The sequence below is a fragment of the Colossoma macropomum genome, unplaced genomic scaffold (genome assembly GCF_904425465.1).
Source record: "Colossoma macropomum unplaced genomic scaffold, Colossoma_macropomum, whole genome shotgun sequence".
NCBI lineage: Eukaryota > Metazoa > Chordata > Actinopteri > Characiformes > Serrasalmidae > Colossoma > Colossoma macropomum.
This window is the reverse complement of record NW_023496050.1, coordinates 1,719,576-1,744,924: the sequence shown is the minus strand read 5'-3', so window position 1 is coordinate 1,744,924 and position 25,349 is coordinate 1,719,576. Positions and strand designations below refer to the sequence as shown.

General features: G+C 37.0%; 2 protein-coding genes across 2 annotated transcripts; both read right to left on the bottom strand.

Annotated features, from left to right (window-relative positions):
• Positions 1-1,495: 1,495 nt before the first annotated feature.
• LOC118804549 (interferon-induced very large GTPase 1-like) lies at positions 1,496-12,171 on the bottom strand. The gene is made up of 6 exons (XM_036565046.1): positions 12,067-12,171; positions 10,972-11,056; positions 10,282-10,884; positions 8,759-8,838; positions 7,916-7,996; positions 1,496-6,757 (listed from the first exon to the last, which is right to left on the bottom strand). Exons 2-6 carry the CDS (start codon positions 10,973-10,975, stop codon positions 1,919-1,921), a joined length of 5,607 nt encoding a protein of 1,868 aa, XP_036420939.1. The 5' UTR covers positions 10,976-11,056; positions 12,067-12,171; the 3' UTR covers positions 1,496-1,918.
• Positions 11,447-25,228, bottom strand: LOC118804500 (golgin subfamily A member 6-like protein 22). Its single transcript, XM_036564987.1, has 3 exons — positions 24,604-25,228; positions 20,750-22,570; positions 11,447-11,685 (listed from the first exon to the last, which is right to left on the bottom strand). Exons 1-3 carry the CDS (start codon positions 25,076-25,078, stop codon positions 11,447-11,449), a joined length of 2,535 nt encoding a protein of 844 aa, XP_036420880.1. The 5' UTR covers positions 25,079-25,228.
• Positions 25,229-25,349: the final 121 nt, after the last annotated feature.

Sequence of the window (25,349 nt, the reverse complement as noted above, 5' to 3'; positions counted from 1 at the left end):
TGATCTTCCATTGTGTTGGTGCAGATGGCATTACAGAAAGGACACTGCGCAGCAGCATCGGCAGAGGTGCTCAATCAGAATCTCATCTGATTCCTTTCTGAACATTTTCTCTTTGAAGTTAGAAATGCTGTGAAAGCTTTTGCTCAACTTTGTAATGATGTTTAGACGTTTAATCACAACCTCAGTCAAGGGCTTTAATTTCTTTCTGCTTAAGACATGACCTTTCTTTAAACTGAAGCTCATATTTTAGCTCTCTGGATAAATACTGCAGCCACATGTTGACATCTCCTGTTGTTGTTGCTCTGTTTTGTTGTTGTACTCACAACCCCTCAGTTTAAGCTGCTTTTATGGTTTCTAGAACCACTGGACAGTGGTCAATGTTAATGAAGTCATTAACTGTCTTCTTAATAAATTATTCATATGTTCTCTAGGTAACCGCTGGGATAGGCTCCAGCACCCTCTGCAACCCAGAAGGATAAGCAGCTTAGATAATGTACGTGTATGTGTGTTTTCTCTAAATTTCTGAATGTATTCAATGTAATTTTCAAAGATTTTCTCCTCTGCTAATGAATTCCAGATTTGACCTGTTTCCATCAAATGCAGGAACATCACATTTCATTTTCTCAATGAAAGATTGGTCATATTATGCTGGCAGTATTGATGGTTGAAGTTCATCCACAATGAACTCGCCATACACAGCTGTAGAGATTGCACGATTTCAGTAGTTCTTGAAAATGTTGAAGTACTGCGGCCTCTGACTTCTAGGTACATTCTTACATTATAAACTTCATTGAATTTCTTGTACAGCTCAACAATTTTTTCCTCAGCAAAGTTACACACATAAAGACATATATTCACAGTGAATTCCTTTAAGAGTATATAGGTAGAAGCTTTGGATTCATATGCACTCATTTGATTTTTGCTACAGGCAATTATTTCTGAAATGTAGATAAGATTATATCCATGTTCTGCAATGGGCATCCTCTGAATTCCAGCCTCAATGTCCTTGGCAGTGTTTCTAATGAAGGCACATAGAGAATAATTATCCTTTACTATTGAAGTATTGGTTCTGCACTTTTCTTTAGATGGAGAATATTTGTTTTCCTGACATGAGTATTCCCATGGATCTTCCTGGCCAGACTTTTCTTCATTGCTAAAATAGCTGTAGCACAGCCTGTGCTATCCTGGACTCAGGAAGGATGCTGGAGGCAGGGTTTATGGTTGTATAGTTGTAAACCTGCAGCAAGTATAATGATATAAAACCATGTAGCATACTTTAACTATAAAAGATGACATGATGTACCAAGCTAGCAAAATCTGATATTGCAATGAGAAGTAAACAGCAGTTTTATAGATCAGCGCTACTACATGTTTGTCCATAATTTATCATAACATATGTGAGTCTGAACTCACGTAAATGGAAAAAGCAGTATTGAACTTTAACCAAATCTTGTGTCGTTTTTATATTAATAACAGTTAAAGAATACATACAGAATTGATTACACAGATTTTATTATAATTGCCTATCATATTATTAGAACAACATCTCTAGGCTAGGGTGGCCATCACCAAAATAAGATGCAAATTTATTGCATGCACATTATATTTCAGGATAAGTCAGTTATGCTTACAAAACAACCATCAAAAGGAAAAAAAAATCATTCATTATTTCCACTTTCCACAAGAATTCATACAATAGTCTTTTTTTACTTTTGTATTGACAATGTGGGCTGTTTTAATTAGTGAGTGAGAGAGAGAGAGAGAGAGAGAGAGAGAGAGAGAGATGTCAACTATGAGAACTCAACTATGACTATAGAGCTATGTCAGCACAGGTCCAGATGAGATGAACACATGCAATTAGTTTATCTGGCTCAGAGTTCATTCAGGATTCAACTCATTTCAAGAATTTTCAGTTATACTACAATTCACTTAAGCTTTCAATAGCTTTATCTTTAAAGCAATCCCTCCATTCACTGGGAATCTCTCCATGTCCTATGAATTTTTTCTTGTAATGCTTTTCCAAGTCCTCCTGGAATCTGCACACAAACCATTTCCAGTATGGCATCTCAGAATTATCAGGGCTGATATTCCATCTGGCATATTCTCCACCTGCAGTTCTGTAGTCTTTAAAGTATAAAACTTTATCATTTGCACGAAAATGCAGATCACTTAAAACAAGAGTTGTGCAGAATTCAATTCCAAGCTCATTTTTTAAAATGTAAGACCATCCATTTGTTCCACAGTTACGGTGGAAACGGACACTGTGATCTCCAGTGTGATCTTCCATTGTGTTGGTGCAGATGGCATTACAGAATGGACACTGTGCCCAGCAGCATCGGCAGAGGTGCTCAATCAGAATATCGTCTGGTTTCTTCCTGAACATTTCCCATTTGAGGTCAGAAATGTCTTGAAAGCTGTTGCTCAACTTTGGAATGATATTATTTAGACCTTTAATCACAACCTCTCGAAGAAAGTCAAGGTCTGTAATTTCTTTCTGCTCACTACATGACTTTTCTTTAAACTGAAGCTCATCTTGTAGTTTTCTGGATAAATGCTGAAGCCACATGCTGACGTCTCCATTACTACTTTTTATCTTCTCTGTCGCTTCATTCACAGCATCCACCACACACTTTCCTTTGGAGATGATGTTGCTTTTAATGGTTTCTAGAACCACTTGGCAGTTTTCATTCAAAACGTAGCCTTTGACTATCTTCTTAATAAAATATTTAAAATATTCTCTGGGTTTTTGAATGTATTGAATGTAATTCTCAAATGACTCCTCTTCTGCTAGTGATGTCAGAATGTGTTTTTCCAGATTTGACCTGTTTCCATTAAATGCAGGAACATCACGTTTCATTTTCTCACTCAGATCAATGGCAGTTTGGTCATATGCTGCCTGCAGTATTGATGGCTCAAGTGTATCCACAATTAGCTGACCAAACACAGCTGTAGACGTTGCACCATTGCAGTAGTTCTTGAAGATGTTAAAGTACTGTGGCCTCTGTTTCTCCAGGTACAGTCTTACATCATAGGCTTCCTTGAATTCCTTGTGTAGCTCTGCAAATTGTTTTGCTGCAAAGCTACAGACATAGAGACACAAATCCACTGTGAATTCTTTTTTTAGTATAAACCCAGAGGTTCTGCATTCATATGCTTCTACTTTATGTTTGACGGAGGCAATTATTTCTGCAATGTAGATGCGACTGTATCCACGTTCTGCAATGGGTACCTTCTGAATTTCTGCCTTAATGTCTGTGACAGTGTTTGTAATGAGATCAGTCAATGAATTGTTATCGTCTGCTGTAAAAGTATTGGTTCTACAGTTCTCTTCATAGAGACTGTGTTCCTCATCTTTGAGTACTTGACCAAATGCACAAGCATTATTGTCATCTTCCTCTCCCTGTTTATTTGATGATGGCAGATTTTCCTGGCCAAAGTCTTCTTGTTTTTTAAGAATGACATAGTCTGAGTAATCTCCTAATGCATCAATTCTTTTGTAAGTACCCTGGTTCTGTCGCTCACAAACGAGGTTTATTTCACAGCTTTCTGACAAGATCTGTGTTACATCACCCCATATATTAATGTCACCAAATGAGGGTGTGCCTGGTGTCAGCTCAGTGACCCACTTGGACCAGACATCTTCAAATTCTTTCTCAAGGGCATCTTCCTCAGTTTCTTTGTTTTTCAAACAAAAGGCGAGGTCTTTACTCAGTTTAAAAAGCTCATTTTCATACATTTTCTTTTCACAGTCTACTTTCTCCCTTGTTATTTTCAATCGAATAATATCGTCCAACTTTCTCTTTGTTCCTTCTACAAGCTCATTGCAAAGATCTACAATTTTTCTCTGAAATCTTTCTTGCCATTGGATCAGTATTTCTTTATCTCGGTCTTCATTAAAGAACTTTTTAATTGATGTTTCTACAACTGTCTTTGTCTCTTTCATGCATTCCACAATGTCCTTTTCATCAATCTTTAGGGAATTTTCATTACTGACTCTGTTGTGGAGTCTGTTCTCAATTGCCAGCATGGCACTCCTTAGACTCCATGTCCATTTACTGTACTCATGCTCCAGTTTCCTGTAGAGTGCAATTTCCAATATGTTTCTGAAGCTAAACACAAAATTTTCATCCAGAAGTGCATTCCATAAACTGCTGAAATTTCCTTTGAATTCTGACAACGTCACACCACGTTTCTTGGAGATTTTCAAGATGATGTTGCTTTTTAGCTCCTGAATATTTTCAGAGTACAGAGGGTTTGGTGGTGCCATGGGTGGGCTACCCTCCCAGAGCTGTGTGAAGTACCACACATCACTCTTCACATCAAATTCAATGACATCACTGAAACATTTTGCGTTGCAGTCTTCCTCTTTAGCAGCTAATTTTGTCATTTCATCAAGTTTGTCCAGGAAGCGTTTCCGTCCTTCCATGTTTCTCTCTCCAGCTGTGATTTCTCCAACATTCTGATGCACAAACATGCAGCTGGGATTCAGTCTGACCTTCTTCATCCTCATGAAGGCCTGAACAACAATCTGAAGGATGTCCTGCATCTCTGCTGGGTTCTCTCCAAAAATATTGATCAAAGTCATGTTTCCAAGACCTACAACAAATGTTGCAAGTCCATTGTCCTGTTGTCTTGTTGACATTCCAGTCAACTCTGGAGCCCGTAAACCTTCAGTATCAACAACAACAATATAATCAAACTTCAGTTCTTCCTTCATCTCCTCAGACACTTTGACCAGCTGCATGAAGGCTCCTTTGGTGCACCTTCCTGCACTGACTGCAAACTGGAGTCCAAACATGGCATTGAGCATAGTGGATTTCCCAGAGCTCTGAATTCCTAAAACTGACAAGACAAAAACCCTCTTGTCACCTAATTTCTTGATGAGTTCATCTAGAACCGCAGAAACCCAGTCCAGGGGAACATGACCTGTGTCACCATCCATCAGCTCCAGTGGATGCCCAGATAGCATCACCTCAGCTGCAATTTTGGGGAGAGTGAAATCTTTCTTTGCTACTTGAACACTGCTTAATGACTCATATATCTGACCCATCTCCCTGAGAATGTGTTCCATACCGAAGGACGCAGCGCTCAGTTTTTGTGATATTTCTTCAAGTTGTGTTTGGGCAGCCTTCATTTCTTCTGATTTGTCTGCTTGTCCTTTTAGGTCCAGAACTTTTGACCAGGTCAGATCATATGCTTGACGGAAGCCAGAGAGTTCATCTGTGGTACTGTTATCCAGCAGGATCCCAAGCCATTTTAGAAAATAGCACTTCTCATTTTCTGTTAGTGAATTCATTGTGCGAATGAACAGCTCAATAAGTTCTGAGAGTTCATGTTCATGTTGTTGCCTGCGAATCTCCTTCATTTCAGCTTGTTTTTCACTCTTTTGTATCTGTATGTTGTGCCCTTTAAGTCGGTGTAGTTCCTTTTTTTTCTGGCACCATTTATGCCACAGTTTCCCCTGACAGGGAAGATATGTCTCCTTAACTGTAGTCAGTTCTGTTCTTTCCAGTAGTAGCATTATCTGCATAGCAGCTTCCTTCCCTTTCTGGCATTCTTCTTTATTTTCATCTATTGAGATATCTTTGTTTTTGCCCAATTTTTTAAGACTGAAAGTAGAGAGTGATGTTGAAAAACACTCTTTGATGGTCTCTCTGAGCTCCTTGGATACAACTGCCTGATTCCTGTCTTTAAGACCAATTTTACATTTTAAGTTCTCAGTCCAACTGACGGTTGAGTCATCATCACTGAGTAAGCAAATTAGTGGCTTTGCACCTTCAAAGAGATTTTCTAGTGCTTCATTATCGGTGGTACTATCATCTTGATTGCCTAAAACTACTACATTCATGGAAGACATTTCAGTCAGAATCTCTAGCTGTTTCTTGTGATTTTCTGCATCACCATGTAGATTACAGAAAGCCACACAGTCAGTAAATTGATCAGTGCTTTTCCCAGATGGGCAGTACCAGGCGATCTCCACCACACCATCCATCAGGAGACGGTCTCTGGTGCTTCCTAAGCAGTTTCTGTGAAAGAATGTTTTGTGCCTTTCATTGATCAGGTCATTTATCAGCTGAGACTTGGACGAGGATATGGAACCAAGTCTAAAGAAGAATACCATTGGAGTTTCAGCTTCATGCATTGGTATCATTTTGCTGGTCTTCTTACCAGTAGTGTTACACGTCATCCAGCTCTTTTTGATCTGACGGAATGTCCATAGAGGAAACTCAATCTCTCCTGTAAAGGGATTGGGCACCAGTAGAGGCAGAGCGTACTGACACTGCGACAGCTTAGTCACTATCAGCTGTTTAAGAAAACTGTCTGAGTGGTGGAACACAGCCATTTGAACATCCATGGGGTGAACAGAATTTTTACTGGTTGCTTTATTAAGAGATGGATTTTTTTTCAAGAAATTTGCAAGTTTCTTCTCCCCACATTTGTTTGCTGGAGTTGATTGCCTGTGATGCACCTCACTGGCTCCATCTGTAATGGAAATATTTCTTGCCCTGTGGTCCATCAACAGCAATCTTTTTATGAACATTTGAACCAGTTCTTTTTCTGTACAGGGCTTTTGGCAGTGTAATGGTGGCGAAGTTATTTGAAGAATGTCTGCTGATTTTATTCTTTGTTTCTCATTTCTTTTTAACTCAAGTCTTGTAAACAGCTGGTCTGTTTTTTCCGATGTTATTTTTCCCACTGCTTTTTCTTCATTGTTATGTTGAGTATGTTCTGCTCCATCAAGCTCTATGTTTTCCCGCTGTAAAAAAGTTTCATTTTATTTTAGTTATTATATTTGAAATTGACATGATGCTTAATTTAAAACAGAACTTTAAAGTCCAAAAAATGAAAGGCTGATTTATTCACAGCCTATTATGTTTATAGTGTTTGACACACACATTTGAATTCACATCCGAATAAGCCTAAGTTTTGTAGAACTGGACTAAATTTTACGCATGGGTTGTGAATAATTGTTAGTTAGAATCAAAATAAGAATAAATTGGTCAGCTTACAGTAAGGAAAAAATATTAAGACACATTTGTTCATGTTATTTAATATTCTTCTAGAGCATATATATAAACCCTACTGTAAAAATAAAATATTACCTGGTACAAATTTCACCTGGTGTTATTATAATATGTTGCCATTGCTTGAGAAAGTTTTATGCAACAAGTAACAATTATGGTAAAGGTGAAAGACCTTCAGTCAAATAGAAAAAGCTACAGAGCCAGGGGCATTGCAGGAAACATGAAGGGAGCAATGTACCAAGAGGTATTAGATTTGAATGTAATATCATCAGCCAAGAAAGAGGAAAAGATTTCAAAAGAAGACAATGACCCTAAACATTCAACCAAAATAACTTAAGATTAGTTTCTTAAAAAGGTGAAGGTGCTTGTATGGTCTAGGCAATCTCCTGACTCTCCTGAATTTCAATGAAGGTTTATGGAGGAGTTTGAAAATGAGAGTGCAGCAGAGGGACCCTCATTACCTTGAGGACTTGAAGACAGATCAGAAAGAGGAATGTGCAAAAAATAAACTACGATGCAAAAGCTAATTATTTCTTATCATAGATGCCCCAAAGCTAAAACTGACAGTAATGGCTTTGCAACAAAGTACTAATGTTTGTCTGAACACTTTTTTCAGTTTAGTTTTTTTTTAATGTTTCTTTGTTCATGCTTATGAATACATACTTTATTGTTCATATTTATTTATACAAAGTCACGAATCATTATGTATGTAAATTTGAAGTGGATGTATGCACAGAGAGTATATGAAATAAAAAAAAAAAACTGTGCAGAATTGTATTCTCTGTAGAGGTTGTGTGCTTATTTTCACTTCAAAATCAACAAAATATGTCATTTGAGTAGGGGCACCCAAACTTCTGCGTACAGATGTATTCAGCTAATTTGGTACTCACCGAAAGATTTCGCTCTTTTTTCCAGAACCAGGTCGTGTGTGGCAATGACTTGAATGTCTTTCTTAAAGGATTTTTTGATACCTAGAATTATACAGTAAATAAGATATTACACAATAAATAGGAATCTTCATTATTATTATTATTATTATTATTATTATTGTTGTTGTTGTTGTTGATGTTGTGGTTGTTGTGTATCGAGATGACCCTTTGGCTCATAACGTGAAGGTGATAACAATCACCCTGCTTTATGTCTACCCCCTACATCTCATTTCTTATTCTTCTTCTATATCCCCCTCCTTACCCCTCCTCAAACTCCTTTCCTTCCCCCCCACAGATTTCAATGTATATAAGGTCCTTCCAAAATATTCTTATTAGACTGGACCAGATTGGACTGGACTAAACTAGACTGGTGACAGACTAGACTGATGACAGACTGGACTGGTGACACACTGATGACTGAGCTGTGCCCGTGCATGATCGTCTGCATGCACGCAAATAAGACTAGACTCCTGATACTGCTGAGTGACTGTTGACTGACCACTCTGTACCCATACTCTGTATATGTAAATAAACCCCAGTCAACGCTGAAGCTCCAGTCTCCTGACTCTTCCTGCTGAAATTCTAACAGTGGTCTTTTGCCCAGGGGACACGGTGTCTATGATTTCCAAAAAGAATTTCAAATGTTGATTTGTTGGACCACAGGACACTTTTCTACTTCCCCTCAGTCCATTCAATAAATGGACTTAAATAGGGTTTTGTATATATATTAGTATACATCAGCTGTTCATTTTTTTTTTTTTTATGTTAATTTGCATGATTCTGAATGGGTATGAAACCACTTACCTTTTCTTTTTCTGTTATTTGTTTGCTGACTGTACCAGCTGTCTTATACTTTGGAAGTTGAGAATCAGAGGCTGGTAACCCTAAAGGGTCAAAGAACATTATTTGTAACATGTAAGCAGCATATAAAATACCTTGTACTGTATCAGTCATGGTGTGTACTGTATCAACTGTGATAATGTTGAACACACTATGTGAAATTAGGTTTAATTATAATGCACTGTCATCACAAATAGCTCTAATTTTAAAATTGAAATTGCTGTTCTTGGAAGAAAACCCCATACCTCCAAAATGGTAACTTTACAGGAGAAGGAAAAAGCCTACTTACTTTTAAATGTACGTCAATGAACCAGACTTTTTTCCAAGTCATTTTGGGCCATTTCTTTTGGTCCATTCCTCATGAAATTTACACACATTGTAAAGGGCAACAGGCGTCTTCAAATTATGTAAAAAACTGAAATACGAGGTTTTCTTCCAATAGCAGTGAAATGTTGTGTGGGCTATTTTCAATATACACCAGTCAGGTATAACATTATGACCACCTCCTTGTTTCTAAGCTCACTGTCAATTTTATTATTTATCCACTTACAATATAGGCGCACTTTGTAGTTCTACAATTACGGACAATTACACTCTACCACCACATCAGTATTACTGCAGTGCTGAGAATGATCCACCACCCAAATAGTACCTGCTCTGTGAGGGTCCATGGGGGTCCTGACCACTGAAGAACAGGGCGAAAAAGGGGGCTAACAAAGTATGCAGACAAACAGATGGACTACAGTCTGTAACTGTAGAACTACAAAGTGCACCTATATAGGAAGTGGAGTTGATAAAATAGACAATGAGCATAGAAACAAGGAGGTGGTCATAATGTTATGCCTGATTGGTGTACAATGCTGTCATAGCTGGACCATAATACATGCTGATTATAAGATATCTATCAGTGTGCCATGTAAATAAAAGTAGTTAAACAGGTAATGCAGGGTATTTAATTTATACCTTGTCATGTATTGGGTCAAAGATCGATGTTGACCTAATGAAATGTTTACTTTCTCTACAGACTCAGCACATACAGTAAAATGTTCCTGTACACTCCTCTAATAGATTTTCTCTATTTTTATCATAAATGGTTTTGGATCCTCATACAAAATGTAAGGTTTCGCACCCATGTGGAAAATTAATTGCCATTTCCAACATCAATGTGGAGGAATTGTGGCCCACACTTATTTGCTTAAATTGCTTGAATTCAGCCACATTGGAGGGTTTTTGAGCATGAACTGCCTGGTTAAGTTCTTGCCACAGAACCTCAGAGTGTCAGAGTAGCAGATTATCCCCATGTCATCACACTACTACCACCATGTTTCACTGTTAGTATGAAGTTCATATTGTAGAATGCTGTGAATATATATATTCAAGTTTATGATTTATTTTATATACAAAACCTCAGCAGTTTCTGGTGTTGTTGTTGACTGACAATTAAATGCAAATCATTAATAGAAAGATTTTTAAAAATAATTGCTTACGGCTTTGTTGGCTCAATCTGTCTTCTCTGAGGTTTGAAGCTGTGTTGTACAGTTCTGCAGTGTAGCAGCGCTGATTGTTCTCAGAAATCAGGTAGTCAATCTTCTCCAGCAGTGTTTTCATCTCTGATTGGTTGTTCATATTCTTGCTGCAGGTGTGGTATCTGTCTCCACACTTCTCAACTAGATGTACTAGAACAGGATTTTTTTTCAGGTCGTCTATGATGGTGTCACAGTCTTCTAGTTTTTCATAAGTGAAGAGAATCATCACAAATCGAAGCACACTTTCACCAAACTTTTTCTGTAGCCATTCTAGTCCCACCTTATCAGCATCTGTTAAGTGGCCCAGTTGGAGAACAAAGACAAAGGCATGGATTTTATTTTCCTGGACTAGACGAACAATGGCCCGATCCACGTGAAGTGCATTGTCTTGCAGGTCAAGTATGTTAATTAGATTGACAATGCGTCCTGATATCTTCTTTGATTTTGGAACAATCACTGAGAAATCAGCAACATCTGCAGTGGGTTGCCCAAGCAGAATGTTCTCATCTCCAACTGCAGAGCTGTTTCCAAACAGCACAACAGTGAGATCTTGGACCTCTTTTTCTGAAATACAACACCATGCAGTTGTTTTAGATCCAGAAAAGAACTACCTAAATATTTTGTTTTGTTGATATAATTGCATATTCTTACCCATCTTATTAGATAATGAAACACTAGAACTTGATGGTTCCTGGGTTTTTTATGAGTGCTGTCTTCTTTTTTGTCTCTTCATTGCCTTTAAGAATAAACAAATTTCAATTATTACCCATTAAGATACACAGAGCTGGTCAGCCTTACATGCTCACTATACACTGCCTCCTCATCCCTTGTGTCAAGGATAAGGGGATGATGAGAAAAAAAGAAAAAAAACACCATGAGTATATATTATGAACGGCAGCTTGGAAAAGATAAGCACATCGCACATGAACGTGTTCATATGGATATGCATGAATAAAACTTGTGCTTTGCAGCAGCAAACTCTGCAATATATGGACGTGATGGCGCATTCTTCATAGGCACACATCATTTTAAAAAACAAAACAATGGTTAACTAGTCTCTCAATCAACATTTGGATCTCTCTGTGGGAAACTAGGAGGGCTGCTCCTTAAAAACCAAAGAGCATTGTCACAAGAACCCTCTGCAGCCTTCCACATCCCCAGCGTACTGGTCAGGATTAGCCACATGACAATTCCCTTGTACTGGGGCAGGCAGAGCAGGGGGATCTTCTGTGGAGCCTGCCACAATGGGTGGGGTTGGAGATGCGCCAGCACTGGGTTTGATGGCCTCAAGTGGTTGCTGTTGGGTCATCTTTTGCAGCAGCTGGTCATGGTGCCCAATTGTAGCACCCTGATATAGCAGGCTGCCTTGAATTAAATAGGAAGGCCAGGAATATAATGAATTTATGAATTAAAGAATAGTAAAAATACAACCTAAAGTGAGCAGTTAGGTCAGTTTGTGTGTATCTGTTACCAGAATATACACTGTCAGAACAAAACTCCCATAAAGGTACATTTGTTGTTTACCAAGGTACAAATAGTGTAAATGTGCTTTCTTTTAAGGTCTTATCATCTTTGTTTTTCAATCATCTTAGTTTCAGCACTGACTTTTCCAGGAGGAAGTTACTTATCTGTTCATTTTCATAATCTAACAAGGTCAACCTGACTTTTTTCCTCATCTAAAATCACATTATAAGAGTTGAAATGATTAAATAGTTAAAGAGAGGTAAAAAAATAATGAAGTATAACCTGAGGAACGGCACTTTTCAGTTTCATGCTGCCTTTTCCATTCTCTCCCTGCTGCCTGTTGTGAGCTCTGCTTCAGGAAATGAAATCCTGAAAGTCAGGTCTGTGTTTATGCAGGACGTGGAGCAGAGTTCTTAAAAATCACATGACTCAGTTACAAAAATGTGGTATATCAACCCTGAACAGGAAGTAGATCTAGATTAAGACCTTTTCTTTCACTATCATTACTGTAATGTTAATATTGTTAATATTGATCTTATTGTTGTGCTGTTGTCCTTAGTGGGCAGAACTCTGGTTGATTAATCACAGGGTTGTGAGTTATATACCAGAATCTCCTAAGTTGGCACTTTTGGACCCTTGAGCAAGGCACTTAACTCTCTCTGCCTCAGGGGCACTGTATCATGGCTGGCCCTTCTCTCTGACCCCAGCTTGCTAAGCTGGGGTATGAGAAGAAAAGAAATTTGTTGTACTGTGAAAGTATAATGACAATAAAGGTACTTGCTTACTTTCTTATATGGATGATATTACCACTTTATAGATAAAGTATGGTATGACAACTACTGTGGAGGTAGATATGTGGTAAAATTATATATATATATATATATATATATACACATATATATATATATATATATATACATATATATATATATATATATATATAAACTTAAATAAATCATAAGAAATTCAAAAATAAATAAACAAATGAATAGATTAGATATGTATGTCCATAAATAAATAAAATTTGGTCAAAAAAGCATAAATATGTGAATAAATATACATACAAATTTACAGACATTGACTGTAAAAAATACATTTTTTTCGGTATTTTTCATGATAAAATACAGGAAAATCACCTTTTTCTATAAATCTGCTGTAAAAATACAGTCAAAGTCTGTTATTTTAAATTACAAGTTTTTTTAACGTGGTTGTACCATTTTTTAAGAATTTTGAGTTTCAGAATTTTTAGTTATCATTGTAAAAAACACAGTTATCCATGTAAAAATACAGACCAATATAGTTGTTTTACATTTGTCCTTCTCTATGTGCGTTTATTTAAAATACAGAACATTGTTTTTTAACGCATGTTTGCTGTAATTATAAGTAATAAGCACATTATAACACCTAATGAACATTAATTTACAGAACTGTCCTATAAAATGACTTTCAATACAGGGTAATAATAATAAAAAAAAGTCCATTACCTGTTGTAAATTAACAGTAATTTGTTGTGTTAAAACAGTAAATGTATGGTAAATTAATTAAACTGCCATATTATCAACGGGAGAGTTAGTCATGATAATGAGGCAGAACCGGCGCTACAAGTAGAGTACAAGTAGTATTAATATGCTGGTTAGAAGAAAACGGTTAGAGGAACACAGTACTGATTCCTGATTTCTCACTGCGGTTCAGAATGGATCTGTTGAATTCCAGCATTCCTGATTTAATTTAAAGAAGGATTGATCAGATAAGCTAGTGCTGAATCTCAGATGGCTGCCTCCTGTCTATATAGTGCACTATGTGAAGTATGGAGTTTTGATGTCCTGTGGTGTAGTGAATTGTGTGCAGGTAGTTGAATCTCTTTGTTATAGTATGCAGTGTGTGAATGCAGGAGCTATAAGTTAAGGCCTATGTTATGCATTATGTAGGGAGTAGGGAGCCATGTGAGATTTTTTATTTGTGTGTTTGTATTTCATGTTTTTTATTAACTAATAACACTTACTGCCCAGATCAATAGATGTACATATAATACATATAATTGGGAATTTTGCAAAGTATTGTTTATATGCAATTTACAGTTTCTTTTGCAGTTGAATTTGCTGGACCTGGCAACCCTGGTTAATCCCTTGAACGAGTTTAGGTACATTAGTCTTAGGAATGTAATGTGATGGTGCATCTGTTAAATTCAGTTTATGCAAACAATTTCAAACATTACTTTGTAGTGGTCACTGTTGTATTACTGAGCTTATTTAATATGCTAATCTGACAGTAACAGTAAAGGTGAAAGATGTAGCTCTTGATAGAAGTACAAAGAGCTACATGCTGCAGACGTGATTTAACACCGCTAAAGTTGTTAGGATTCGTGGAAAGAGGTGAGTTTGCTGTAGGTCAGTACAGTTACATCATTGACCTCGTCACTCACACTCGGTCACAGGAGAACAGATCACCGGTCGCTCCACTCAAACAGGGAATGTATAACTCTGCGTTTCAGATGTTGCTAAAGTATATTTGGCGACCCTTTTTTTTTACTCGTGGCCCCCTCCCTCTCTAATCAAGTCGAAAAACTCGGAAGTGCGCCCTCACCTGGCGACAGCAGAGTAGTGTCACTTTCCTTGCAGCAGAAAATGCCACCAGGGCTTTCGCTGAACGTGGAAATGTGAGAATGGTGTATTATATCGAACATTTATCGAACATCTCTTATCACTCTATTGAGGAAAAATTATATCACGATACTTATCGTTATCGTTTTATCGCCCTACGTTAGGAAGTTAAGTAATGATGCAGTATGAAGGCTGGAATGTTGCTGTTTGTGCTACAGCTTGGCCTGAAGGATTAAATATATTTAAATCGCAAGAGCTGCAATATTTATTATATAAAATATATATTAACAATGAAGTGTGGACTCATCTGACAACAGCACACATTTCCAGACTGTCTGAGATGAGCCTGGGCCCAGAGAACTCACCAATGTTTCTGCATAGAACTGATGTACAGCTTTCTCACATTAGAGTTTTAAAGTAGCATTTCTTGATGTAGCGGTGGACCATTAAGTCACAACGGTTTTCCAAAATACTCCTGAAGTACTCCCTTCTCGTGCAGTGCCATCTGAGGGCTTGAAGATCACACACATTGTGCTGAGTCCTGAGTGTTGTGTGGTTGCTTAGTCCTTCAGGTTGCTGGCTTTGTTTTGAGCATGTGTGAATGAATCAAGAAACCTTTTTCTCATGCAGTTCCAATCTGAATCTTTTAATAAGTGTATGATGTTACAGTCCAAACTACAGATAAATCAAGAATGATACAGGAGGTAATTAGCGCTCTAATTCACATTATTGTTTATGTTTTAGACAGACATTATAAATCTTTAAAACTGTAGAAAGATTCACAGTAGTTTATCTTTTTGCCCCATTTGGTGTTTATTTTGCTAGGTTGCTGGGTGATGTCATGACTGTTAAAGTTCAACTGTCAAAATAAAAAGTGAAAGTATGTATTATTGTTGAGGTTTTATTGTTCTGGCCAAAGGTTTTACATTGTTTTAAAAGAGCAATAGTGTATTGGCTGTTGTGTATTTATGTAAAATTAAAGTACACCATTCTTTTATCTGCTGAAGTAAAAAGTAATTGTGCAGAATGTTTGTGTAATTGAGTATATTGACTCCTGTATAAAAACTGGAATATAACTTTTATATGTATATAATTTTTTGATAATGCCAAATTTCTGTGAATATACTGAATGATAAAATAAAAATGTTAACCATCTACTTTAATATTGGGTTAATTACATGTAATTTTGCATTGTATTTCTGTATTTAACCAGTAGAATCCAGTGATGTAACAGCGGTATCTTGTGGATAAACAGTACATTGTGATAGTTGGTAGGCGGATCAACCAACATTTAACTGTTATCCACTGTAAATTTGTAGGATAAGAACATTTATTGACAGATTATGTCTGTTGATAAATGTTAAAAGGATTGAAAAGACAGTAAAGTGACCATTAATTTAAATAATGTTTCTTTATTTTACTTTAAAAATCTGTACTTTGACAGGTGCATGTTGTAACTTGATTAAATAATTCTATGAAATTACTTAATTACGCTGTTATTTAAAAGATAGCAACCCTCAAATTGCAGACTTTATTGCAGATAAGATTTATTGCATGCAGATTTCCATGATTTTAATACATTCTAGAGATGTTTTTTAACAATGAAAATTTGTAATTCTACTAAACTTTGGCTGTAAAATTATACAGAATATTTACAAGGAAAAGCTGTAATTTTACAGTAATCTACTGTACCGAATTTTACTGTAAAATTACGGGAACTGTTTGGCAACTTTTGGTGCCAGACATCTTACCGTTTTTTACAGTTTTTTTTTTACAGTGTATACATATGAGCAGAAATACTGAAATAAATGAATTTGTATTGATTATAAGTTACATTTGTTTAAAAAATGACCTACAGGTGACCTCACCTAGGTATCACAATCCCTACAGCATCAACATCTGCAGCTGCCCAGTCAAACTCTGCTACAGCTCAGAATCCACGTGGCTAAGCCGTGTTTGCACACATAGTCAGTGGTCAGGTGTTAATGACCAATAATAATAATATATTCAGGGCATAAAATTACTGTCCGCCACCTCTGACACAGACACAAGTCTTGAAGGGACTCCAACACCTTCATATGTACATATATTTCATGCTCAGCTCTCCTAATCAATTCTCATTAATCCTTCTACAGAACACAGTCGTTGTCCAGTTGTCCACTGTCTAATTTATCCTGTCAAACATAACTGCCTCTGCTATCATTAAAATATGTCAGTGTTTCCACAACAAGGTAAGAGTAACCAAACACATTTTTTTCTCTATGATTAACAAATGCCATGTAGGTTTAGTCTTCCTTATTAGCATACTGGAGGAAGAAATCTATAAATAAATAAACCTATGAGTAAATACATAAACGTATAATTACATAAATCCATAAATAAATAAAACATTTATTAATGGGTTTATGTCATTCATTTATTTGTTTATTTATTTAGCATGGTTGATCTGCCATAAAATGCAGTATATAGAACCATATTCCAACTGTTCCAGTTTTACTACTGTTAGATTTGGGTATAATCATACATGAGTGGAAAGACAGAAGCTGACCAATAGAAGAGCTTTAATTCTGGATCCAGCAGAACTTTATTATGTTGCATGATGAGCTGTTCTAGTTTTATAAAATATTCTACTACACTGTATTAAATATTTGTTAAACCTGAAATGAAGAGAAATTAACATACAGAGTGTCCTCTAAATGTAAGCTTACCTTTATTTATTATTGTTAAGTGCTGTCAAATCTATCTGACATCTGGCAATCATGTGCATAGTAAGTAAGTGAGTGAGGGAATTTTACTTTTAAAGCATATATAAAACAACATTATTTGACCAAAGTGGTGCACATAAATAAGAAAATAAACAATATTAGGATTCAGGGCAAATACCAACAAATTCACACAAAAATGAATAATTAATAAAGAAATAAAATATAATATAAAAAAATAACAATCAACATATAAAATATTAAGAATTCAAAACACTCTTTTGAGAAAGCATGTTTTAGGTCTTGATTTAATGATATAGTACCATGCAGGGCAATGCTAGTACTTAAGGGTAGACTGTTCCACCCTCTGGGCACCAACCACAAAAGCCCTTAAGCTTCAACCAAGAAGTCTGAAATAGACAGAAAAAAAGCTTTAAAAGCAATTAAAACAACCACAAGTTGAATCCTGCAGTGGACAGGGAGCATACTGAGGCTAAAACTGGTGTAATGTGGTCCCTTTTCTTGGTACCTGTAGGAAGTCTAGTAGCCACATTCTGTTCTAATTGAAAGCAATCTACAGTTTACTTATGGTGTCCTACATACAGAGAAGTGCAATAGTGTAGACAGTGTTTTTCCAAAGTGGCCTGCCTTCTGTTTGGATCTTTAGGCTCTCAGTCATCTTAATGGGCTGCTCATGACACTCCACATGTTTAAATTGAATTTAGCCCCGATTCACAATCTAGCCGAGTCAGAGCTCATGGTTTGGTCCAAACAGAGTGTTTGATAGTAGCTGAAGAGTTTTGAAAAAGAGGACTCGATACTGAAAGAAAAAACAGGAAACCACAAAATCCATTCCAATAACCGGCACTTTTAGTTTTATGAACCCACACACTTCAGTGGTTACAAACATTTATTTATTAAGCCAAATACTTGATTGTCATCAGTGGCACACAGTTGCTGTGCTACCAGAATGTTTGGAGGTTGTGATTTGGGCCAGCTTGTGAGATTTTAATATGAGTGGTTCACAATTCGAGGTGATGGTATCAGTCTTACCTTCAAGTTTCCTGCTGCTTCCTCCCCTAGCTAGGTGTCCAGAGCTGTAGGAAGTTTATTCAGATGCGCCAGCCGATGAAGCCTTTATGGCCGCGTTTTGTTTTTATTTTTGAGATGCTGTTTCATCTGCTTTCCTGCACAGTTCACTGCTGTTTAAACAGCCTGCAACCTGCTGTGGCATCAGTCTGGGGAAGAGCCAAGCCACACAGGCTGGGAAAACCAATCGAGATCCCAAGAACACACACATAGAGGTCAGCGGGTAAATGGTGGTTATTTATTTAAACATCAAACAAACCCAAGACAATCAAATAAACTCAGCTTAAACATAATCTGTTCACACCTTACTCGACTCAACAGTTGCCCTCAGCTGACTGGTTGAGAGAGCTTAATCTGTCTGTGCTCCCCAAATCAGTCCCAGCTGTCTATAACAACAATAAGAAGAAAACCCTTTAGAATTATCTAAATTTCAACATAAGTCTGACCTAAAACACGATCAGATCTTGACCCAAGTCATAACAATAGATAAAGAGAACCCAATGAAACAAATAACAGAGAGAAATTACCTCAGCCTTGTCACGAGTGTTTCAATCAACAGATGACTTTGGCATGTTGTACATACGATACAGAAACACTCTGACTGAGAATCAAAAAAATTCAACATGGCTGTCTTTGTCTCATGCTCATGCCACACATTTGTAATGGCTAAACAGGCACTCTGAAGTAGTGAAGCTTCACATTTAGAACACATTTAAACACATTGCACTTTAGTGACACTTGGTGGACAACAGGACAAACAGCAGCTACAGGCAGCAGAGTTACAGGGTAAACAATCCAGATATATCCCTTCTAGAAATTTGAAAACAAGTTCTCATTTTCTAAAGCAATAGATATTTAGTAGTATAAACATGTTCTTTGAGTCTTACTAGATAAAACATTACATCATCTCAGAGGCTACTTTGAGAATAAGTTACAGGTGGTATGCAAACCTGCTGACTTGACACATACACTAATTATGATTTAAATTAACCCCAGTCCTTTACTCAGTCTGTCACGCTGTGGCTTCATCTGAACTTAAAATCAAGACATACTGACCTGAAAACCTGAAATCCACTAGTAAATATGAAATTTTGACTAGTCAAAATATAGATTTTGACTTGTGAAAAATTATTTTTACCTGTGAAAAATGTTAATTTACATGTATAAACTAAATTCCTCTGCAAAATTCAATGTAAATTGAAAAATTGGAACAAAAATCTTGAAATTTGCAAGTTACACCTTACGGTTATGGTTATGTCACATTTTGGAATAACTTTGTATTTTGGCCTCTTGTCCACAAAAACATTATTTAGTGTATTTTATAAAATGCTCTTTAGGGAGGAATTGTACTCTGTTTTCTGTGTTTTTTGTGTGGACAACCAAAACTTGTATGGTAACACTTAACATTAAGGGTCATAAATTAAAGAGACATTAATTGTGTTATTAATAAGTCATCAACAACTCATTACTTATTTATTAGTTAAGTGTTAGCATTAGTTGCTGTTTAGTTCCAGATTAACCCCTTACATGGACTGAGCCCTCTGGTGGGCCCAAAATTTTACTACACACTTAAGATATAACTTAAGAATAGTACAAAAGTACGAAGTACAAAAGCTATGTACTAACACATACATAATGAATATTTATTACCTATAAGCATAGATCAGCATCCATCATTATCAATTATTTGTGACCCTGTACTTCTTGTTGGAAAAAACCTTCTTCCTCCAAAAGAATATCTTGTATTTTGTTTAGATTTGGTTATTTGTAATGTTAAATATTTAATTGTAGTTGAAAAAATATAAAAATGTTTTTTTCTATAGACAAATACGCACTACCTATCATTTTAGTCAGGCTAAAACTGTCATTCTTCTGAATTTGTCTTCTATTCCTAATGACTCTATGGACTCCACTTCCCACAGTCCTCACCTCACCTGAATTCTGATTTCGTTCACCTGTGTTTGATTGGCTATGTTTGTATAAATACCCCTTTGTTCATCATGCATGTTGCAAAGTATTGCCATAGCTTCTGTGAGCACATCAAGCATATTGTGTTAAGGTGCTTTGACCTGTTTAGTGATCATCAGTTTTCTCTTTTTGCCTTGTACTTCTATTTAGTCTACCTGCTTCTCTGTTTTTTGACCTTAGCCTGTATCTCGATTATGTCCTTGTATCTGCATATCCTTCTCACAGTTTTGACCTGGCCGGAATTTGGTTATTTGACTTCGACCTTTCAACAATAAAGCCCTTTCTCTATTTTATATCCACAAGCATCTGGTTTGTCACAGTCACATTACTAAAACAGACTACAATTAATCAATATGATCAAAATAGGTCAAAATTTGAAAGGCTATTTTTCATTAAAGGCAACTGTGACTAAATTAAAAAGAAAAAATAAACGCTGTCCAGGACTGGGATTGAGACTCTCTGTTCTATGACATCCCTAAAGAAGCCTTTATGGAACCTTTATGTTTAAGAGTTCATGGTGAGTTCCGGCTGCAGATGATATATTATTTCTTTTTTCTTAAACGAAAAAACTCCACATCCAGTTAATAGCTGCATCTAACGTTCTACCTGGAATGGTCCTCGGAGATTCTGCTTCTGTAGACCCCTGCCCCTCTGCGGGTGCCTCTTCAAACTTTCTATCAACCTTGGCACAGAATTCTTTCTCAGCGTCTTGTCTTGCTTCTAACTTACTATTTTTACACAGTTTCTCCTTTTGTAGCTCTTGCACCAGTCTTGTGTGGGCCAGGTGTCGCTCTTCTTCTCTTCTATGAACTCTCGCTCTTTCCTGTTCAAACCTATGGAAAAGCTCTCGCTGTGTCCTCAAATTCTCTTCCAGTTGTTTCTGATATTGTTTTTCTTGTTGTTTTGCCTCAGTTTCTCTCTGAATTCTCATTTGCATTTGCTTAATCTTTTCATTCGCTTCATTCTCTATTCTTTTCTTCTCTTCTACCTCTTTCTGCTTCTTCCTTTCCTCTTCCAGGGCTCTTCTCTCCATCTCTAGTGTTCTCTTGTGTTCATACTGTTGCTGTTTCTTATTTTGCTGAAGTTTCCACTCATTTTCCAGAGACTCCATTTTTTCTCTCCACTTATTCTCCTCCAGTTCTCTCCACTTCTCCTCCTCCTGCATCTTCCTCTTCCACTCTCTCTGCTGAGTTAACCGCAGATCTAGTAGCTCCTTCTTTTTACTTTCTTCTGCATGTTTGATTTTCTCCTCTAACTCTCTCAATCTCTTCTCCTCCTCTGCTGCCTTCTGTTCATACTCCTTCTGTAATTTGTATTGATGATCTCTTTGTTTCTCGATCATTTCCTTCTTTATTTTCTCAAAAGCCTCTTTTTCCTCTCTTTGTTTCTGTTTCCACTCTTCTTCTTTCTTTCTTCTTTCCTCCTCTACCTGATCTCTCCGTCTCTGATCTTCCTCTCTCTGTCTCTCCCACTGTTTCCTGTTCTCTTCTCTTTCTCTGTTTATTTCTGCCATCCACTCTTTCATTTTTTTTTCATCTTCTTCTCTTTGTTTTTTGTAGAGTTCTCGTTCGAATCGTTCTCTCTCTGCAAACTCCCTTCTGACTTGCTCTTCTCTTTTTTTAAATTCCTCCTCTCTCCTTTTCCTTTCTCTCTCTTGTTTTTGTTGTTCCTCCTGTATTGTCCTCTTCAGTTCCTCCATTTCAGCTTCATGTTTGGCTCTCAGTTCTTCTTTCTCTCTCTCTATCTCCTCTTCTCTATTCTTCAGTATTTGATCCTGTTCTTGTTGTAGAGCTTTCTCTGCTCGCTGGAACATCTCATTAGTGTAGAAGCTTCCTCCATTCACTGCCACCATAGTGTCGATCTTCTCCAGTAGATCAGTGACCTGGGTGCGGTTTTCAAAGTTTCTGTTACTGAACACATGGTGTCTGTTATCACACTGGTGAATGATGTTTTGTAAGCTGTGCTCTGAATCTTTAATAAATTCTTCAATGCTCATTTTCATTTCCTGTAGATCATCTCCTCTGGTGAACAGCACCATAGTGTATTTTCTGGATTCTTCACCAAACAGTTCTTGGATCATCTTCACTGCATCTTGTTCCTCTTTTGTGAAGCGTCCCAGAGAAATAATCAGTAGAAAGGCATGTGGACCTGGAGCTGCCATGGTGATGCACTTAACGATTTCCTTACTGATGTCTTCATTAGAAGTATTTGTGTCAAACAGCCCTGGAGTGTCAATCACAGTAATAAGTCTCTTCACCTTATAAGCATCATCAGAAGATTCTTTTTGACACTCAGTGGTAACTGATCGAGCGCAGAGTAACTCTCTATAAAGTTTTTTCCCCAGGATTGTGTTTGCTGTAGCACTCTTCCCAACTCCAGTCTTCCCCAGCAGCACAATCCTGAGGTCACCTGGTCTCTGTGTTTTACCTGCAGACACATAAAAAGTGTTTGAACTTTTTTGTTTGTTCTGAATAATAGAGATTAGCAGTTTGCCAAACTAAATGTTCTAACAAAACAAAAACTAACACATCTTATCAATGTGAACATAATTCACTATAATGGTCCACACAATTTTTCAGTGTCCAGTTGCAACAAATGTGCAAGCAGAGCAAACCGTAATGTGAGCAAATGTTCATGGCCTGTGAGGATATATACAGTATATGAAGGCTGTATCAATTAGTGGGCAGTCCTACTTACAGTCTGCATTAGTTATGAGTACTGAGGTCGCATCAAGGTACATTTTGTGCTAGACCTGCACTCATACATGCATCTTGTCTTTAATCCAGCTATGACATCTTTGTTTCTATATTTTATTAATTTGATTAAGTACATTTAATTTTGAATAGCTGTTGATTTGATTTCTTCTGTTGGACAGCATCATGCTTATTTTTTAATACTGCTAGTATTTGTTTTTCTTGTCCTCCAAAACAAAAGACATGAAGAATTACCCTAGTCAGGGACAAATCATGGCCCACCATCCCCCACCACACTCTGACAATAACACAGCAAATACCTACACAGAAATAATTAAAGTAATAAAAATTAAGCTGAGCTGCCTCAGGCCTTGTGCTCTGAGGCCGTCTAGGGCCCTTGGCAATCAGAGGCCCCCTAGGGCCCTGGCCCCACTGGCCCTGTCTTTAATCCTTTCCTGACGATAGTAGCAATTATTTTGATGATGTTGCTATAAGATTCTATTTCTAGGCAGCCTACTTGGCCAACCACACATGCCATTCAGCTTGAGTGAGGTACGTACATTGGCTATGTAGATGACTGGCTAACATTTGCTTCTTATAGCATTCTCTTTTTTTGCAAACCTAGTAATGTCATTATTTAATCATATAAAAATCCACAATAAACTTCATAGTGGGTCTGCTCCTATACAGTGCAGTGTGTGGCAGAGGCAGGAGGTATGTTTAATTATGGCTAAAATGATCTTTTCAGTGTCTAGCTCTATCCATATATCATCTAGTCACACTTTAAAAACATCCTGAGAATTGAAATATTGTTTATTATTATTATTATTATTATTATTATTAAAATATGTCATAGCCTTAAACAGGCTATGCGTGCTCGAGTGGTGGGGGGCAACTGGTAAATCATGTCTCAAAGAAGAATGTACACACCATAAACTGAAAAATGGTGTTTTTGTTTTTGTTATTGATAGCACTTAAAAACTTTCTCTGTTAATGTAGGTTTAGATACTCTATAGGCTATAATTAACAAATCCCTGGATCAAGAATTCTGAAAAGACTATCTGTAATTAACCACAATTAGCCAGTTATAAATTAATATAATTTAGACAACTCATGGTAGTCATTGTCTGTAGTTAGCCTTTAATTTTATTGCACATCAGCTAGCAAGATGGGGGGTGGGGGCCCAAATAAAACCTGCTTAGGGCCCCAAAAGCCAACCATGGAGATGGGGATATTAAAAGATGTGAACTGTGGGGTAATGTTTCCTCTTTGTCATTTCATTGTTTCTGAGAAAACCAGTGATAAAGCTTTTCCTTCTTCATGCTTGCAGATGTCCTATAGCATTTATGAAGCCCTGATAATGAAAAGCAAATCTGAACTGCACTAAATTGTAAGTTTAATAGTCTAAACCATAACTACAGTTCTAAGGAAGCATTATTATTATTTTTTTAGTTGTCATTTATTTTGACTAATATATGTAAATTGTTGTTAGGCCAAGTATGATCTATAAGGCATTTGGTTGCTCATTTATTTTTCATATACACTCCTGATCACTGAAAATACATTTGCTGAGAACGTAAAGAGACAACTCTCAGATAACTTTCCACAGACTGTGCAATTAACTATTCCAGCCATGCAAACACATTCGATGATACCTTGTATGGAAACAGTCGTATCCTCAAATGATCTAAAGTGATTTAACGTGATCTAACCACAGGATCTGTTTGAGAAAAAATATAAATATAAATATAATATAAAGCCCCTCACCTTCTGACTGGCCCTTCCCATTTAACTCCTTAATTATCTTGTTCATTTTGTCCAGTTCTTCGTTATGCTTCTCTTCTAGTTCATGTCGAATTCTTTCCTCTTGAGCCATTACATACATGTGGAGAGAATAATGCTTGTGTTCAGTCTGTCTTTTAATTTCCTCCAGTAGCTCTGGAACTTGTTTGGGGTTTCTTTCCACTTTTATTTCCACTATTCTATACCTTTGTCCACAACTGTTGATAAGCGTCTTTGTTTCTTTGTTTTCCGAGGCAAAAAGAAGTATTAAGTAATCATTGACTGTGGAGCTGAAAATTCTCTGGATCTTCTCTATTTCTAATTTGTCTTCATCAGTGAGGCGTCCCCCAGGCACGATGAGGAGGAAAGCATGAACTCCAGGATCACAGAAGGAGACACACTGAGAACTCTTCCACACCATTTCCTCCTCTGAGAGCTGAGTGTTGTAGAGAGCTGGCATCTCCACCAGAGTGACCAGATGTCCACACACTTCTCCCTCCCTCCTCACACACACTGAGCTGGACTCTGGACGGCGCTCTCTCTGACCCAGTATGAGATCTGATATGGAGGTCTTCACTGCTCCATCACTCCCACACAGAACAAAGTTCAGCCTCTGAAGCGCTAAAAAAGAACCAAATTGCGGCTATGGATCAGGTTTAGAGGCAGAGAAATTCATACTAAATAAGCAGTGACTGTCAGGAATGAATGTATATGTGATTATTTTTTATCAT